At 40.4% G+C, this 18,539-nt stretch overlaps 1 protein-coding gene across 5 annotated transcripts in view; it reads left to right on the top strand.

The window, feature by feature from the left end:
- The window catches only part of LOC132835030 (A disintegrin and metalloproteinase with thrombospondin motifs 14), a 207,828-nt gene that overhangs the window by 168,577 nt on the left and 20,712 nt on the right, over positions 1-18,539 (top strand). For all 5 annotated transcript variants that reach the window (XM_060854286.1, XM_060854287.1, XM_060854285.1 and 2 more), the window contains 7 exons: positions 4,225-4,368; positions 9,398-9,530; positions 10,805-10,918; positions 11,801-11,949; positions 13,832-14,007; positions 15,003-15,136; positions 15,913-16,036. In XM_060854286.1, the coding sequence (XP_060710269.1) occupies positions 4,225-4,368; positions 9,398-9,530; positions 10,805-10,918; positions 11,801-11,949; positions 13,832-14,007; positions 15,003-15,136; positions 15,913-16,036 (974 nt within the window). The remainder of the gene's footprint in view (positions 1-4,224; positions 4,369-9,397; positions 9,531-10,804; positions 10,919-11,800; positions 11,950-13,831; positions 14,008-15,002; positions 15,137-15,912; positions 16,037-18,539) is intronic.

Here is an 18,539-nt window from a genome sequence, read left to right on the forward strand (position 1 = left end):
AGGAGATCTCATTGAAGATATTAAAGAGAGTTTACCACAGGGTAAAAAGGAAATCTCAAAAGGGGGAAGTAGACATAAAAAAAGCTCAGGCCACATGAAGTCGTTGTGTTGGTGATTTAGAATAAGCATTGGGAAGATGAATGTGAGAAAACAGGATAAGCCAGTGAGTTTTGAAATGGTAAAAGAAAGCACATGCAAGTTAAAAAAAAACCCCCAAAGAATGTACAACCTGACAGGGGTTGGTTGAGAAAACCAAATTTACTTGCATGGCTAAGGTTTACGTATGCCAGGAGGAGTAGGTAAAGAAATTAAAATTTTAAGAGATATGGGAGCAAATCAATCTTTGGTGGTGAGAGATGAGATACGTAATTCAGAAGGTTGAAAAGCCAGTGGAACATCTAACAACTGAGGCGTTATAGGAAGTATATCCTGGGATTTCTCCTGACCATGTGTAAAAATCATGTTGACCGCTTACAGTCATGACTATACAGAGGGTTGGAATAAAGGAATGCTATGGATGCATTTTGTAATTAGGGATGCACCTAATGAAACAATTAAATTCCGTTCATTTGAGGTGAAAGGACCACTGAAACTGATTAAGGAGAAATTGATGGATCAGAGTTCAGACATCACATACTTAGACTATATTTGAAATTTTAGGGAAAGGTTAAGTGGAGAGGGTGAGTTGGTTAGACAGCATTTAAAAGTAGCACAGCATGTGATGAAACCGGAAGCAGACAAGAAATCAAAAATTTGTAGTTTCGCTGAGGAGATAAAGAGCTAGTATTACTACCAGTGGTAGGTAAACCTTTAAAGACCAAGTTTAGTGGACCTTATCAAATCAAAAAGAAATTGAGTGAGGTGAATTATTTGATAAGAATGTCAGATAGAAAGAAATCTTGCTGAGAGTGTCATATGAATATGCTCAAAAGGTATTTTAATAGGGAAGGAAAGCATAGAGTCATAGTCATAGAGATGTACAGCATGGAAACAGACCCTTTGGTCCAACCCGTCCATGCCGACCAGATATTCCAACACATACTAATTCCACCTGCCAGCACTTGGCCCATATCTCTCCAAACCTTTCCTGTTCATATACCCAAACAAATGCCTCTTAAATGTTGCAATTGTACCAGCCTCCAACACTTCCTCTGGCAGCTCATTCCACACACATACCACCCTCTGTGTGAAAAAGCTGACCTGTAGGTCTCTTTTATATTTTCCCCCTCTCACCCTAAACCTATGCCCTCTAGTTCTGGACTCCCCCACCCCAGGGAAAATACTTTGCCTATTTACCCTATCCTTATCCCTCATAATTTTGTAAACCTCTATCAGGTCACCCCTCAGCCTCCAACACTCCAGAGAAAACAACCCCAGCCTGTTCAGCATATCCCTATAGCTCAAATCCTCCAACCCTGGCAACATCCTTGTTAATCTTTTCTGAACCCTTTCAAGTTTCACAGCATCTTTCCAATAGGAAGGAGACCAGATTTGCGCGCAATATTCCAACGGTGGCCTAACCAATGTCCTGTACAGCCGCCTCATGACCTCCCAACTCTTGTACTCAATACTCTGACCAGTAAAGGAAAGCATACCAAATGCCTTCTTCACTATCCTACCTAACTGCAACTCCACTTTCAAGGAGCTATGAATCTACACTCCAAGGTCTCTTTGTTCAGCAACATTCCCTAGGACCTTACTATTAAGTGTATCAGTCCTGCTAAGATTTAATTTCCCAAAATGCAGCACCTTGCATTTATCTGAATTAAACTCCATCTGCCACTCCTCAGCCCATTGGCCCATCTGGTCCAGGTCCTGTTGTAATCTAAGGTAACCCTCTTTGCTGTCCATTACACCTCCAATTTTGGTGTAATCTGGAAACTTACTAACTGTACCTCTTATGCCACATCCAAATCATTTATGTAAATGACAAAATGTAGAGGACCCAGCATTGATCTTTGTAGCACTCCACTGGTCACAGGCCTCCATTCTGAAAACCAACCCTCCACCACACCATCTGTCTTCTACCTTTGAGCCAGTTCTGTATCCAAATGACTAGTTCTCCCTGTATTCCATGAGATCTATCCTTGCTAATCATGGGGAACCTTGTTGAGTGCCTTACTGAAGTCCATATAGATCATATCTACCACTCTGCCCTCTTCAGTCCTCTTTGTTACTTCCTCAACAAACTCAATCAAGCTTGTGAGACATGATTTCCCACGCACAAAACCATGTTGACTATCCCTAAGCAAAAGGAGAATGTGTTACTGGTTAAAACACAGTGAAGAACCAAGATCTGCTGATTCTGAATTGGTTATTCCCCAAATTAAGCTGGACAATGTGACAGTTCTCAAACATTGGGATAAATTGTTGGGATACCTTCCAGAGGAAAATTGAAATGACCTGAAAGTGTTATTACAATGAAATGGAGAGATAAGTGGGAGTAAACTGGAGAGTATTAATCTGATAGTGCATGATATAGATATAGGAAATACTGTTCCAATTAAGCAACATCTTTATAGACTTAACCCTCTGATGTTAGAGGCAGCGACGGGGACAAGTTTGGTCCCATTGCAGAACTGAAGTACTGACAGTAGTTGCATTGGCGAGATCGGCCCAGCGTGAACTCACGGCAGTGGCAGCATTGGTAGAGGTGAGATGGCACTGGAGAGCGGCGACAATGCAGCGAAGTGTGGTTGCAGCAATGTCACTGGTTTAACAGCACGGACTCGAGATGTCAGGGTGGAGGAGCCTGGATGAGCTGAGTAGAAGTGGGAGTGTTCCAAAAACCACTTAATTTTATTTAGATTTGACTTTCAGATGAACTTTATTGTTTTATCTTTGTGGCTTTATATTCTGTGTTTTGGTTTATTTTCTGTGTTTTAAGATGCCGCTGGAGAATGGTGACAGTAAACAGCACTTTTCACTGTATTGGTAATAAATATGAGTGACAATATATAAATCAAATCAAGTTATGGAGGGCATAGGTAGTTGTGCTCAACGATCAATAGAGTCGTAACTTTACAAAACCAAGATTTATCTCAGAGAGCAAGTGTGAGTAATGTTGGTAGCTGAATCTGTAAGGAGGTAAAAACAATGACTGCAGATGCTGGAAACCAGATTCTGGATTAGTGGTGCTGGAAGAGTACAGCAGTTCAGGCAGCATCCAAAGTGCAGCAAAATCGACATTTCGGGCAAAAGCCCTTCATCACTGCACTTTGAATGCTGCCTGAACTGCTGTGCTCTTCCAGCACCACTAATCCAGAAGCTGAATCTGTAAGATAAGTTGTCAGGAGAATTGGAAATCTTGCTTAAATGACATTAAAATATGGTCATTTCAACTCTGGCACCTCAGTTTGAACACTGCTCGTATTCACTGTTCTACTAAGAAGCATTCTTCAGTACATGACATTGGGCTGATTAGATCCTTTTGTAGGCCACGGTGATAAAATTGCACAATGCCACATCATAATTGCTGGCCAGTCCCACTCACAGAGTAATGTAGAAAATGGCAGGCAGCTGTAGTGAGAAGGGGGAGGGTATGCATACCATAGACTGCTGCTTTACGATTGTAACAAGAGCTCTGCTCTTAATTTGTCAGAGGTCCAACTGTCCCACGAGTGACGATGTTGATTCCTGATGCAAAAAGAAGGTCTCTGCTATCAACCTAAATATTCGAAGCAAACTATTCATTTAACTGGTTGACATGGTTCTTACAGATTTGTATTGCAGTTGGAGAAAATCTAATTTAAGAACATGGTCCTTAAATTACATTGTGACACGTTGGTTATGATTTGTTGTAGTGAGTTATGTGCTGAATCTGAAATTCAACCCACAGGATGTGGGGGTGGGGGTGGGGAGGGGGAGGGTGGAGCATCGAATTTGTCAGGAAACCAGTATTGATTAAATAGGGGAAACTGGCGGATGTGACTGATAAGTGGTTGCAGAGAAAAGCAATCTGTTAAATGTCATATTTTCTTGTTTACTGGGCAGTAATATGAGAAGGGTGACCCAAGTGCCTAATCTGATATTTCTGGCTTGGGTTGGTTAAAGGTCTTGCAAGTTGTGTTTATCTCTGAAACTAGTTGAATTGTTTCTGCTTTAAATGTAACTATGCAGCAGTCTTGAATTTGCATCGAAATATATGGTTTGCAGTGTGCAATGTTCTGATGAATTTTGTGGTTAAATGGATTTCCAAAATGATTGACATGTGCTTGCTAACAGTTTAGGGATGGAGCATGATGGGCAAGGTAATCGCTGTGCTGACGAAACAAGTATGGGCAGCATCATGGCCCCCCTTGTACAGGCTGCGTTCCATCGCTATCATTGGTCTCGCTGCAGCAAGCAGGAACTCAGTCGATACATACAGTAGGTGGTTGTATTTGGTACTGTAACCATCTGTGAAAGTCTCTACTATAGTTCCACATTTTACTCAAGCATATATATTGGTGAAATTAATCAAAACATTAAAATGTCACTGGATCACTGTTGCATCATCTAATTTATAATTATCAAATACAGCCCGTTGGTTACAATTGAGTATAAGTTCATCTTATTCTGCAGGTGAGGAATGCAGAGCACGTCATGCCCAGAGTTAAATCATTGGTTCCTAATTCACTCATTATTCAAGGATAAGAGAGTTGGCTTGCATGCCCATTGCTCCATTTCTTGGTTTTCGAATGCTGGTTAATTTTTTTAGTGTTGGGAACTGACTGCAGCTACATGGAGGACCAAAAAAAAAATAGAAGCAAGAATTGTCCATTTGACCCTTGGAACAGACTCCATCAAATCAATCATGCCTCACCTCCATCTTCCTGCAGAATCCACATATTCTTTTAGTGCCCAACAAACTGCTGACCTCACTCTTGAGTAACCCCAAAGTCTGAGCATTCTCGGCTTTCTGGGGTAGAAAGAGAGGCAAAGATTCACAACCCTTTGAACAAATTTCTCCTCAGTCGTAAATGACCAACTTCTTATTCCGAACTGCGACCTTATCTTCTAGATTCCCTAACGGGGAGGCTTGTTGTCTTAACTTCTATCTTGCCCTGTCCACAGAAAACAAGTCTAACGCAGCCAATTGCTGTCCCTCTCACTCTATATCAGCAATGTAGTATAAGGGGTCATTGACAGTGTGGCCAAGCAGTGGTTGCGTGGCAACAACCTGCTCACAGATGCTCAGTTTATGTTCTGCCAGTATGCTCCTGTTCCAGAACTCATTACAGCAAGAAGTGAACTGCAGAGAGCTGAGGTGTGAGTGACTGCCCTCGACAACAAGGCAGCAATTGGCCGAGTGTGGCATCAAGGAGCCCTTGAAAATCTAGAGTCAACAGGAGGAAGTTCTCTGTGGTTGGGGTCATACCTGTAGGTGTGGCTGTTGGAAGTCAGTCACCTGAGCTCCAGAGCACCTCTGCAGGAGTTCCTTAGCCCTAATCACCGTAAGCCACTTCATCAATGACCTTCCCTCCATCATGGAGTCAGAAGTGGGATGTCTGCTGATGACTGCACAATGCTTAGCACCATTTGTGACTATTCAATATGGAAGCCAAAATACAGTAAAAGCTGGGCAGCATTATATCCTTCAACAGCATCATCAAACCCATAACTACTACGATCTAGGAGGATATGGCACAGATGCAAGGAACCTGCAAGTCCCCCTCCCAGCCTTAAGCCATCCCTCTTGGAATTATATCATTATCCCTTCACTGTCTCTGAGTCAAATTCCTAGAACTCCCTTCCAAACAGCAGTGTGGGTATCCCTAAGGACTGCAGTGATTCAACAAAGCAGCTCGCTACCACCTTCTCAAGGACAGTTTGAAGTAGGCAAAAAATGCCGTGACAGTGATGCCCCTGTCCTATGAATGAAGAATGAAAAACGCTTGCTCATGCACTCTGCAGTCCTTGTTCTCAGCTGCACAGGTAACAAGTACCTCATTCCTATCTGTTAACGGTCAAGGGCCAAGATGTCAACATTCCATACTCTGGATTCCCGTATCTCCTAGATTAGTAATCACAGCCTCTTGTTGCTGACCGTGGCTAGATTAGAAGTTTCACTTACCGTAAGGCCTATGCGTACAATTTGGAATAATTTTCCCCCGCAATTATTTGAGCCAAATGCTTTGAGCTGCAGTTACATATCTTGGGTATAGTTGTCTGGGAACACATGCTGTCCACACATTCCTACATGCTACGGTTGTGACATATCCACCAACCCTGCCATTTCAACCTTTATTTATTGACTTAATTAGTTACTAATTTGGCAAAGATGAGAGGTTAAACTTTACAAAAGTAGATGCCTGGGCATATCTGTGGAATTTTCAACTGGGCTTTAGACTATAATTAATACAGTGAAGCTCCAAAAATATACACATGCCATGTACTGAATTGCGCTGTCTCCTCAAATACGCTGCATAGATTTGCATTGGTCCAAAAGCCGAAGTCACCTTTCACCAGAGCAGCCTGTGTAGCGTAATGACTTCAATTGTGAGTGGTCAGTTTCCAATCTTGTGCTGCTGGATAGTGGGGATTGATTGCATGATCCATTGAACATTCATTCGTAACTTGTGACAGTTAATGGTAGGGCCCCGAGGAGTGTTATTGTACAGAGGGACATAGGGCTGCAGGTTCTCAGTTCCTTGAAAGCAGCATTGCAGGTAGACAGGGTGTGAAGAAGGCATTTGGCACACTTGCCTTCATTGGTCAGAATATTGAGTATAGGAGTTGGGACATCATGTTGCAGCTGTAGAAGACATTGATGAGGCCACTTTTGGGATACTGCATTCAATTCTGATAGTCCTGTTTAGGAAAGATGTTGTTAAACTAAAAAGGGTGCAGAAAAAATTTACAAAGGATGTTGCCAAGACTGGAGGGTTTGAGTTATAAGGAGATGCTGGATAAGTTGGGACATTGAAACTGAGGGGTGACCTTATAGAGGTTTATAAAATCATGAGGGAAATGGATAAGGTGAATGGCCAAGGTCTTTTTCAAAGGATAGGGAAGTCCACAACTAGAGGGGATGGTTTTAAGCTGAGAGGGGAACGATTTAGAAGGGACCTGAGGGGCAGCTTTTTCACACAGAGACTGGTGCGTACGTGGAATGAGCTGTCAGAGTAAGTGGTAGAGGTGGATACAATTACAACAGTTAAGAGACATTTGGACAGCTACATGAATAGGAAGGGTTCAGTGGGATATGGGACAAATGCAAGCATGGGACTAGTTATGTTTGGGATACCTGGTCAGCACAGATGAGTTGGACTGAAGAGTCTGTTTTCATGCTCTTTGACTCTAATTTCACAAACATGCATTCAATGTATTGGAAATGTGTACTTGGAAATCTTCTTGTCACAACAATGTAGCCATAAGTGAATTGCTTGCATTTTGATAACATATAAGAGTACATGAAATTATGACTTATATAGCTACCATTGGTCTACTTATGAGGTAAATTCAGCAGGTTTGAAATCCCAAATAGATGTCCAGAATCTTACAACACTAAAGATGGAATTTGGTCCACCATGCCTGTATTTGCTCTTTGAAAGAGATGTCATGGTTCATCGCAGATGAATGTTTCATGTGTGTACCCCTTATCCTTGATTCCCTTTCTAAGTTTCTTTAAAGTGATTATGCAGTCAGCTTCCATTATCTTCTCAGAATGTTCTGATCCAGATAGCTTCCTATCTGAAAATATTCCTCATCTCCCCTTTAAATTACTTGCTGATTTTTTAAAATCTGCAACCTGTCGTTATCATCCCAATTTTTAAAATCTATTTGCACTATCAAAACTTCAAAGATCCATGACTAGAACAGAAGTGGTGTCAAACATGTGTTTTTACCCAGTGTGTGCATTACACTGTCCTATCGCAAGCCTCACTACAGAAATGTAACCTTACTGAATTTGCCTTTTAACTTGTAACATGTTATCCTGGAAGATTGTGATAAACAATACAACTCCCAGATAATGAGATAATAATACTTCTGATAATAAGGACAATAAGGTTAATCAAGGATTAGGAAATCTAGTTCAGCGACTCTGGTCTCCTCTTAATGACAATTTCAACTAGAATAGAGAAAGATATGAGGATGTTTGATAGGAATGTTTTTAGTCATGAAGGCTTTTGGAATAGCAAATAGTGAAAGTCTCTTTCCTGTTTGAAACAAAATTCAGTAAAATTTAGATGAGACCACCAGAGCTGGAAACAAGACAATTTATTCTACAATCTTGCAAGAAAGGGCCCCAATTGCAGAAAGCAATTGAAGTAATGATTATTCAAACTATTACACAGTTATATTTTGAGCTACGTGAGGTCACCTCTTCCGATCCCTACATCTTTCTTACTATTTCACCTCTGCCCACCTATGCTCCACGCCCATTGCCTCCTTCTTTCCAAGTTGGCAATTTTCCCCCTTGCACGTGCTGTCATAAGGCTAAACTCTTATCTCGATGTTCCCTTTGTAACTTCTTTCATTGTCCATAGGTACATTCCATTCTTGTACCTACATCTTAACAATGTATATTATTCGTGCTTTGCTTATATGTTTCAGTAATCTTAGCTTTTTGCTGAAACTGTTATTTTAAACATTATGGTAAAAGGAATTATTTTCTTTAATAAATCTACATTAAAGTTAGTACTTAATTATCCATAATTATGCACTGAAAAGTAGAGATACCCTTCCCTAAATACCTGCAGGGTTAATCGTTCTCTTGCTGTACCCCTTTTCTGTATGCTTTTTATATACCTGCAAAAACAACACTTTTCCCCATTTCTAACACTGTGGTTAATAGATCAATAACAGTTTAAGAATGGTGTAGAGAATTAAGAAAGGCAGTCAGTGGACATTTCTCTAAAAAGAAGTTTGTAGGAGAAGGAGATGGTTTGCTGTAGGGAATTATTGAGGTAGAGACCATCAGCAGTTGAGTGTTTATAACAGGAACTCAAGTGTTTCGGGATTAGCTTTGGCTTGCTACAACAAAGATTTAGCAGAAAGTGAATAGCTTGAGTTGCTGCATGTTCTGTAGTTAACGATTGTGCTCTAAACAAGATGGTGGAGCAGTTGAGTCAAGGTTATGTCTTCAGTGTTTGGAGCTAACAAGTAACACGGATATGTCATGGTCCTCTGAGGTAGATCAAGAATCCAGTAAATGGTAAAATTAGGAGCAACCAGGGTTTATTTCCTTCCTTTTATGTTCTATGTTTTGCTTTCACCACTGCCAACAGTTTTGGAGCTGAGATTAGAAGTCTCAGACAGAACATCAGGACAATGGGTAATTCTCAACTGCTGAGTCTGTCTTCAACAACAAATAGATGATTTCCTTTGATCTGAAACAATGTTAATTGTTTAAGACAACATAAAATCTGATTGGACTTTGTATGACTTATTTCTCTCACATGATTTCCATCAGTTCCTATGACTGCCTGCTGGATGACCCATTCGAACATAAGTGGCCAAAGTTACCAGAACTGCCAGGAATTGACTACTCCATGGATGAGCAGTGTCGGTTTGATTTTGGAATTGGATACAAAATGTGTACAGCTGTAAGTATTTTTTTTCTCCTGGCCTTATTGGACATCCCCTTACATTTTTACGTCTAATTGCATTTGAAGTTTCTAATAAAAAGCAATAAAACAATTTTGGACATGCTGTCTTTTGAGAAAGTTGCTGCGGAGTAAACATTTTGGTCCTTGCCTTCCATACTGATACATACATATCTAGTTTAAATAGGCCTCATTGAGAATGCTGTATCCAGTGTTGCTTCCATAGAACTGTAAAAAAATAGGAGCAGGAACAGGCAATTTATCCCCATGAGATCACTTTGCCTTTCAATTTGATCATGTTTGATCCAACTCTACTCAGTTGCTACTTTCTCCACATATTCTTTGATCCCTTTAACCCTAAGAACTATATCTAACTTCTTCTTGATAGTATTCAATGTATTGGCCTTAACTGCTTTCTTCAGGACATTCCAAAGGCTCACTGTTCTCTGGATGAAGAAATTTCTCCTCATCTCAGTCTGAAATGGCTTCCCCTATTACCTTAAGCTGTAACTCCTTATTTTAGACTCCCCAGTCATAGGGAACAGCTTTCCCTTAGACAGTGGGTGAAATAGAAGCTTTATAAAGGTTGGAGTTAAGACCATTAGCCTGAAGCTCACTTTATAAAGGGTAAATTATCATTGTAGCATCCGAAATTGATCTTCCTAACCTTTTCAAACAAATACGTGGTCACGGAGATTCAATTAAGAGTTAATAAACTGAGGGGACTAGACTGTCATTTAGATGGACAATTTGAGTTAGGTACGTATGCAAATATTATGTTATGTTATATAAATAAAGATCTAAAATGGGGAATGGGTTCCTTTGTACCAGAGGTTCATTACCTTCAACAACAAGTTGCTATTTCATACGTTTGGTAAAAGGGGTTGGATGAATTCCTGATTAAGGCACTTATTGTTCTTAAAAGAACAGTGGGATTTGCCTCCTGGCCATCTGTAGTCTCCTTAGGACTCGTTTTGATTGACTTTGACAAATCAGAAAAGACATTTTCCAAATCTTCAGCAATACCCCATCCCTTCCCAGCACAGCCCAGCTATGTCTCTCTCAGCATTTTCAGGAAGTGACAACTGGGGCTATAATGGATTTGATGCTTAGTTATAACACAAATGTTTGAGATTGAATTGTTGCAGCTGGTGGTATTTTTGTACCGTTATTTTCATTTCTCTCTATGTTCAGTTGATTTTTTTATACCATTCAGAGCAACTACCTATAGCAGGATCGCACTCAGTTGAAATCTATGTTTATCCCTATCACAGTTCCGAACGTTTGATCCGTGCAAACAGTTATGGTGTAGCCATCCTGATAACCCCTACTTCTGCAAAACTAAGAAGGGCCCACCACTCGATGGAACAGAGTGTGCATCTGGAAAGGTAAAAGGCCAATTTGTATATCAAAAATGTCAGGGAGGTGATATCTGTTGCAAGAACCATCTGATGAGTCATTGTGTCCCAGTGTTAATCAGTCTAACTTTATATTGACCTTCCATAGAGTTCTTGTGGTGCAGTGATGGTGTCCCTAACTCTGAACCCAGTTGCCAAAGTTGGTCCTGGACGTATGTCATAACAAGTTCAAACAGACTGATTAAAATAATTATATTGACCTTCCAATAAATAAAGCCCTTATTGATCAAGCACCTGTATTTGCAGACATAAAACCACCTTTGGGCAATGAACAGCAGAATTATTTTATAAGCTGAAAATGGTGGAGATATGCAACAGTTCTGACTTTGTCTGCAATGAGAATTTATCATTGGTCAGTTTGCTAAAAGGGGAAGGGGACAAGCATATTCAAACCCACTGGCAAAGAAACCCTATGTATGCAAAACCTGAAGAAACTGAATTGGACATTTTCTTGCAATCTTATTACATTTGGTTTGTTCCTCAGTGCATTAACTGTTAATACTTTTGCGAAATTTATAATGAGTAATGAGATCCAAGATTCAAATTTTCTGAATCCCTGTAGTTTTTATATTATTATCAAATTGTGTAATTTTTGCTAGCTTTCAGTTCTAAAAGGTCCACGTGACAGGAAGCTTAGTCATGGAGGACAGCTCAGCACATGTGGCCTGAGCGATTGTCCACCTGTTGAACCTAATGGGGTAATGGTTATTAAGGTTACAAATGTGGATTCCTGTTCGCCAGTCTCAAATTTGTGAAATACACTTCTCTGCAGCAGGGATGTAAATCTGCAATGTTACCTGGCAGTGCCCAGCAGCAAGTCCTGAAGGTGATTTAATGACTTGTACTTTTCAGTGGTGTTTTAAGGGTCACTGTATTTGGAAGACTTCAGATCAGTTATACAGTCAGGATGGAAGCTGGAGTTCCTGGACAAGGTTTGGATCATGCTCGAGAACCTGTGGTGGGGGAGTGCGTTTCCGCAGCCGACAGTGCAGCAATCCTCCGTAAGTTTGCATCAGTTAGCATATTGGCTGCATTGCTCTTCCACAGTGATCGGCTTAACTTGGCCAGCTGTTCTGAGGATCACGTAACTGGTTGTCTTAATTTGTATTGCTGAGTCCACATGCTAGCTGGTAGGAAAACCCTGGGCTTTGTGCATGGGAACTTACTGGTTACATTGCAAATACCAACAGAGAGCTAACAGATTGAACTGCAGTCATTCAATCCAGAATAATGCACAATTTTAACTTCAAACCTCTTGGCAATGTTCCACTCTTGTTTCAAGGCTAGGAGTTGATGTCAAACAAAAGTTGCTTCACAATGATCTAAAAGTTTGGGTTATCCACTAAAATAAAATGAAGAACTGTGGATTCTGGTGAACCGAAACAAGCACAAGCAGAAATTAGGAGTTCTTCACTTGTGTGCTCCACCAGCCTCTGTCTTACCCTTCCCCTTTAATGGGCCGCTGAATGGAGAGACAGAGAGACAGCTACAATGGCTTATATATCTTGCATATTTTTAAAAATAAACTCATCAAGTGATTGTTACATTAACTGCAATACATGGTTTTGGTTGAAGCTCTTTTAAGCAATAGCCATGATCATTTGTTTTGCTGTATGCATTCACATATAGTTCATTTGTTTTTTATTTGTTCGTGGGATGTGGGTGCCACTGGCTATACCACCAATTATTGCCCATCGCTCGTTACCCTTGAGAAGGTAGTGATGAGCTGCCGTCTTGAACTGCTGCAGTCCATCTGGAGGGTAGGTACACCACAATGCTATTAGGAAGAAAATTCAAAGATGTTGACACAGGCATAGTGAAAGAATGGTATCCAAGTCAGGATAGTGAGAGATTTGGGAGGAGATTTAAAGTAGATGGAGTTCCCTATTGGTTGCTGCCCTTAACTTTCTGTGTGGTGGAGGTCATGGGTTTGGAAGGTCTGTAGAGCATTGGGTGAATTTCTACAGTGCATCTTATACACATTGCTGGTACTGAGCACTAGTGGTGGAGGGAATGGATGTTGAATAATTCCAGTAAAAAATGAGGTCTGCAGATGCTGGAGATCACAGCTGCAAATGTGTTGCTGGTCAAAGCACAGCAGGCCAGGCAGCATCTCTATTCCTGAGATGCTGCCTGGCCTGCTGTGCTTTGACCAGCAACACATTTGCAGTTGAATAATTCCATCCTTGTTCAAGATCATTTCTTGCTATTATGTTATCTCCATTTCATACTAACCTAATTGATAAAGGCTTATGGTTACAGTGGATTATTGCATTGTTCAGAGTTGTTTCAAATTCCATTTGCAATGGTTTAGTTTATAATTTAGCAACTACAAAATCAATTTTATCCAACAAGATCCCAAAAGCAGCATGGAAATGGCCAACTTGCTGTTGGCGAAGCTGATTAAGAAAGGAATGCTAGTTTGGTTTTGAAAAAAACATAGTGCTTTAACATCCATCTGCACCACAGCAAGATTAGTTCAGAAGCTTGGTTTCATTCCTTGAAGGAAAAACTATATTTATGACATTGCAGCACTTAAAGAAATATGTCAAGCTCAATTATGTACTTCAGCAGTGACTGAACTCTCAGGCTCTGACTCAGGAAAAGGAGATACGAGCTGAGGTAATTTGATTAGTATTGCATTTTGGCCCTGTGCCTTATAACATTAGGATCGATCGGAAAATGATAATGCACGCTTTTACTCTCTGGTTGCATCGATTCCAACATAGTGCATTGCGTCAACAACAATTTTAGCTGTCCCTAGCATAAAATAAACCCTTTCTAAATGACCAAGATAGCAAAAGTACAACTTTCAGTAAATAGATTGCAGGATGAGGTAAGATTTTGAATCATGCCATTGATTTGCTTGCGTTTTCTCTGCAGTCCTGCGTACGGTGGCCGGGAGTGTCCTGGTCCCAGTTTTGAATACAAAGTCTGCAATTCTGAAGATTGCTCAGGGCCCTATGAAGATTTCCGGGCTCAGCAGTGTCAGCAAAGAAACTCCTATTATCTTTACCAGAATGTCAAGCATACTTGGCTCCCTTATGAGCATCAAGATGGTAACTTTTCTTTTCAGACTGTGTATTTGTGATCAATTTTCATAATTAGACAACCCAACCAGAGAAACATTAATATCTCAGACACTGCAGCTATGATATCCTGGACGGATACTAATTCAGTGATTTAGTGCACATAGAGAGCTCTACAACTTTGACTTGTTGGTGAGGAGCTTCACTGAGCAGAAACAAATGTAAAATCAGATGGAGTTTGCACATGATTTTCCTACAGTAATGCTAAATGGTCAAAATAATCACACAAAATCCACATTTCCTGTATATGCAGCCAGCTGCCAAAATTGAAAATATGTTTCTATGAAGTACACTACCTTAAGTAACTTGGACAAAACTGCATTGCAATGAATTACATGCAATAGTGAGAGTACTCGAAAGGATTCTGAGACTATTCGGAGTTATGTGATCTCAATAGCACTGTTTTGCTCACTAAACTAAACATTATATGTACCAGCAATAGGCAAACTGTGTACATTATATTCCATGCAGTCTGTCCACTCCTGTCTCACCAAATGCCAGTTCCCAGTCCTGAGGTTAAACGGCTAAGAGTGGGACCATTCCAGTGATATTGCAAAAGCAGTTGAAAATAGATGCATCATCAAACTGTTTTTATTTACCAATAATTTATTGTACTCAGCCTTAAGGAGAGATGTCGTTTCTTCCACTACATTCTCAGTGATTCCAGGAAAGCTCGGATTTGGTATGTGGGTCATATGTTACATGCATTTATCTCTGTGGTGGAGTTCTTCCTTTTATTAAGGTATTGTACCCTGAGAGCAGTGCCGTTGGTGACATATTTTAAAATTACTTTGTTCAAAAATTAAAAGGCATGCATATTGTACAAGAGAGAAAACACTCAGGAATGAAGTAAGGCTAAAACCATGTCTTAGATTTTTCTAATTCTTTAATGCTTTGTTTTTTGTTTCTTCTTTTGCCAATATAAACCTCCATTTTGATTTTCCTTCCCAATCGACAAATTATAGAGGCTCAAAGATGTGAATTAATCTGTCAGTCCAAGGAAACGGGAGATGTGGTGTTCATGAATCAGGTTGTCCATGACGGTACACGTTGCAGTTATAAAGATCCCTTCAGTGTTTGTGCTCGAGGGGAATGTGTGGTATGTGCTCATTACTGGGTACTCTGATCTGTGCCTGGGAAGTTATGCATGCTCAATTTCAAATGGCTGTGAACTCTGGAATTCCCACCCTAAACTTAGCCACAGCATTATCACATATTAAGGCACTCTCAAGTATCTCTTTAACCAAGCTGTTGGTCAACTGTTCCTAATACCTCAAAATGGTTAGAATAACAGTTCTGCCAACCGCCATGGAATATTTTTTCTAGTCTATACAAATGGAAGTATTTAGGATGAATACGATTGGTCTGCATTGAGGGGGTCACCTTTCAGAGGTTTATAAAATTATTAAGCGTATAGATAAGGTGAATGGCAAATGTCTTTTCCCTAAGGTGGGGGGATTTCAAGCCTCAGGGGGTATATTTTTATGGTGAGAGGAGAAGGATTTGTAAAAGACATGAGGGACAATTTGATTTTACATGGAGTAGTTCGTGTTTAGAACGAACTTCCAGAGGAAATGGTGGATGTGGGTACAATTACAATGTTTAAAAGACATTTGGATAAGTACATGAATAGGAAAGGTTTAAAGGAATATGGGCCAAGCGCAGGCAGATGGGACTAGTTTAGTTTGGGATTATGGTTGGCATGGACTGGTTTGACTGAAGGGTCAGTTTCTATGCTGTTTGACTCTAGGGCTCTATGACTCCATGGTGCATGCGAGGTTTTTTAAAATTTGTGTTTATCTAACCCCTTGCACAGTTTTCAATTCTGTTAAGGGATGGAGATTCTGACACTATTGAATTATTATCCTTTTGAAGCTTGTGGGCTGTGACAAGGAAGTTGGTTCCTTTAAGCAAGAAGATAAATGTGGTGTCTGTGGTGGTGACAATGCACATTGTCGAACAGTGAAAGGGACCATTACCAAGACTCCTAAACGAACAGGTGAGTTAAAACTCCCCGTCTGGTTCAATGTAAGTTATTTGTATGTGCATGTGACACTGAAAAATAAACATGCCTCCACTTGTTTAAATATGTTTACCGTCTTACTCTGAATGATTTTTCTTCATTTATAACGGTGCTGAAATATCATCAGATTGAGAGCAGCAGATTTTATACAGTCAAGGTTTCAATATGACTTGTACTCTTATGTGACCAAGCCGATCGGTATTCTCCCCTGCATTGCACCAGAAACTTGGTAAATCAGTCCAAGAGACTTTGCTTAGGTTCACCCTTGCTGTAAGTTGTGTTTGTTTCTCTAATTAATATCTTAAGATTTCACAATGTTACTTATGGATGAAGATGCACATGTTGGGTTACCAGAAACTAAACTGAACTAGCCATATAAATACAGTGGCTTCAAGAGCAGGTCAGAGGCTAGGAATACTACAATGAGTAGCATACCTCCTGACTCCCCAGAGCCAGTCCACCATCCACAAAACACAAGTCAGGAGTGTGGTGGAAAATGCCCCATTTACGTGGCTAAGCACAGCTCCAACAATACTCAAGCTTGACACCATCCAGCCTGCTTATTTGGCACACACCCACAAACTTTCACTTTCTCCACCACCAGGGCCTGGTAGCAGCAGTTAATACTATTTACAAGATGCACTAGAAAAATTCTCCAAGGCTCCTTAGACAGCTCCTTCCAAATCCACAACCCCTGTCATCTACAAGGGCAAGGTAAGCAGTTACGTGAAAACACCGCTCCCTGCAAGTTCCTCTTCCAGCCATTCACCATCCTAACTTGGAAATCTATCGTTGTTCCTTCAAGCCAAAATCCTGAAATTGCCTCCGTAATTGCATTGTGGGTCTGCCTACAGGAGATGGACTGCAGTAGTTCAAGAGAGAAGCTCATCACCACCTTCTCAAAAACAGTTAGGGGTGGGCATTAAATGTATCCACATCCCATGAGTGAATAATCTCAAGAACTTAAGATTAATTCAGAGCTGACAAACAGGGCTGCAGATCGAGTAGTTAGTTGAGGTTATTGAGCAACACTGGTCTGTGGGCTGTTGTGTGAAGTAGCGAAATAGGGACTGCCAAATGCACTCTGTATTTGGTAGTCCTCTACATTACTTGGTGTTGTTATTTGCCTTAACCTCCCAAAATCAGCAACATCCCTAATTCACATTATAGTAATTTTGAGTAAGAATGGTAGTCATCCTAAAGAATTTTATGGAGAAGAAAAAGGTGGCAAACTACAGGAGGAAGAATGTAGGAAGTGACCAGAGACATGGCCAAAGAAATAGGTTTCAAGGAGTCTTCTGGAAGGTGGTGAGGGAAATAGAAAAATACAAGTATGTAGAGAACATACTGCATCACGTTATCCTGAAAATGTCTATTAGCCAACCATAGCCTTCTGGGTGAAAGAGAGTCAGATTTTTAGAGTCTGTGATTTTACTCTGAAATGGCAAAACTCTAATTTTAGAAGTTATGCTTTCACGTTAATCTCTTTGTATTTAGTCTTGAACTATCTTGACTACTTTTGGCACTATAGATTAAATTCATACAAACAGACCTCATAATTAAACCTGTGTGCTCAGATATCATTCTTGTGAATTTTTATTTTCTCCTCCCAAGGCCAATATTTTGTTCATGAAATTAAAAAAAATGAAAGAACTGCGGAGACTGGAAATTTGAAACAAAAACAGAAATTGTCGGAAAATCTCAGCACGTCTGGCAGCTTCTGTGGAGGGAAATCAGAGTTAACATTTTAGGTTCAGTAACCTTCCGTCAGAACTGAATCAGATCATCTGATCTGCCCAGTTGTTTTAATTGCACTGCAGTTTTGTGCAGTTTATAGCCTGCAGGCTCTGTACCTGTACTGTTGGTCTTTCTGCTTCATCCACTGTCAAGCTTCTGTCTATAGATTCACTCTCCTCTGCCAAGTTTCTTTCCCCACACATTTTGAACCCGATGGTGATCTGCAGTTTCACTACTGGTTTTCTGATGTGCAACTGACTCTCCTCACATCTGATCTTCATTCCAATGGAAATAACCAACCGTTTATTCCCCAGTATATTTTCCTGTGTATAATTTGTGGATTCACTCAGCCACTTCATTTCTCTGAACCTGTACATCAATTTGCCAATGTTTCAGATTGAGGCCAACTTGCCTCTATCACTTCTGACCCACCAGGGAAGCATAGTGTCATAAAGATGTACAGCTCAGAAATAGACCCTTTGGTTCAACTTGTCCATGTCAACCAGATATTCTACATTAACTTAGTCCCATTTGCCTGCATTTGGCCCATATCCCTCTAAACCCTTTCTAATCATATGCCTATCCAGCTGCCTCTTAATTGTTGTAATTATACCAGGCTCCACCACCACCTCTGGCAGCTCATTCCATACGTGCATAACCCTCTGTGTGAGGACGATGCCCCTTGGGTCCCTTTTAAATTTTATCTTTCTCACCTTAAATCTAGGCCCTCTAGTTTTGCACT

This window comes from Hemiscyllium ocellatum, chromosome 43 (genome assembly GCF_020745735.1).
Source record: "Hemiscyllium ocellatum isolate sHemOce1 chromosome 43, sHemOce1.pat.X.cur, whole genome shotgun sequence".
In the NCBI taxonomy this organism is placed as follows: Eukaryota; Metazoa; Chordata; class Chondrichthyes; order Orectolobiformes; family Hemiscylliidae; genus Hemiscyllium; species Hemiscyllium ocellatum.